Raw genomic sequence first — 1,220 nt, 5'->3', positions numbered from 1 at the left:
GTGCGGTGTTCTTCCCCCTCCCTTGAAAAACCAAGTCAAAATACAAAGTACCGACACCTCCCTTTTGTGGTTCCTGCACTTCTTGATGGCCGACGAATTGAGTGTCACAGGGCGGAAGCACCAACGCGCCCCAACACAACCGATGCAGCAGCTCCTGCCTCCTGACGTCTCCGCTTTAACCACTTTCGCTTCCGAGGCCCCAGTTCAACCGCCGCAGCAGAATGATGGTGTTGTGCGTCCTGCCGCATCTAGCACTTCAGGACTGCCTCTCGGTCGCCGCATGCGTCTGACCCTCGGTCAGAAACGCGAGGTGGTCGACCTCGCAGCAAGCAAGAAATTCACGCACCGCGAGTTGGCTGAGAAGTTTCGTGTGGGGCGCACTACGATCACCAATATCTGCAGACAGGAAGACCTTATCCGCACGGAGACGGACTCGGCTGACGCTACAAAGAAGAAGAGGAAGACGACAAAATGCACTTACGATCTGCGAGTGCTGGATGAGTGTCTGCACAAGTGGAGAATGGAGGTGAAGGTTTCTAGCCCTGATACTAAGCTCACAGGCACCGTATTGCAGCATAAGGCCATGGAATTGGCCTGTAAGATCGTTCAAGAGCCCTATGCGGCGTTGCCAGACAAGGTGAAGCAGGCACTACAGAAGTTTACAGGCTCTAATGGATGGCTGGACGGATACAGGACCAGATTCGGCTCATTCAGCAGCAAACAGCTCCCTGGTGGAGGAAGATCAGAAGTGTTAATTAAGAGCGGGGGACTTCCAAACGAGACTTCCAAGAGCTGCATTCTTGGCGTTTAAGAGTGGTGGATCTGGGAGATATTGTGGGAGCGGAAAGTGAGTTTGGGCATTCATGTACAAACCACACTTGGTGAAGTCGGTGAGTGGTGCTGGAGCCAACACTGGCAGGTATACAGTCTCGCTATTCGTGAGTGCTGCTGGAGAGAAGCACGATCTGCAAGTCATTGGTACGGACCGAAGCCCTTTGCTTTTGGCAGGTATCGACACCAAGGAGACTTATAATATCCAGTACGGATACTCCAAGACTGGCTGGCAGGTGGCACAGACGACCGTCAGCATGCTCAAGTCGTTGAATGCACTTGCTAAGGAGCGTAAACGCACGTTCCGAGTGCTTTTGGACTCGGCTGTGCCTCACGTTAAGGCTGCTATGATTTTGGATTCTCAGGGCGACCAACGCACATTCTTCGTG

At 53.1% G+C, this 1,220-nt stretch overlaps 1 protein-coding gene across 1 annotated transcript; it reads left to right on the top strand.

Moving 5' to 3' along the window:
• Positions 1–280: 280 nt before the first annotated feature.
• PITG_03207 (uncharacterized protein) lies at positions 281–1,182 on the top strand (the record flags this gene model as incomplete). The annotated part of the gene is made up of 4 exons (XM_002906243.1): positions 281–748; positions 815–851; positions 907–1,132; positions 1,173–1,182. 4 exons carry the CDS (start codon positions 281–283, stop codon positions 1,180–1,182), a joined length of 741 nt encoding a protein of 246 aa, XP_002906289.1.
• Positions 1,183–1,220: the final 38 nt, after the last annotated feature.

Source organism: Phytophthora infestans, genomic scaffold (genome assembly GCF_000142945.1).
Source record: "Phytophthora infestans T30-4 supercont1.4 genomic scaffold, whole genome shotgun sequence".
Taxonomy (NCBI): Eukaryota; Oomycota; class Peronosporomycetes; order Peronosporales; family Peronosporaceae; genus Phytophthora; species Phytophthora infestans.
The sequence above is the reverse complement of the archived record's forward strand: the minus strand, read 5'-3'. Positions and strand labels throughout refer to the sequence as shown.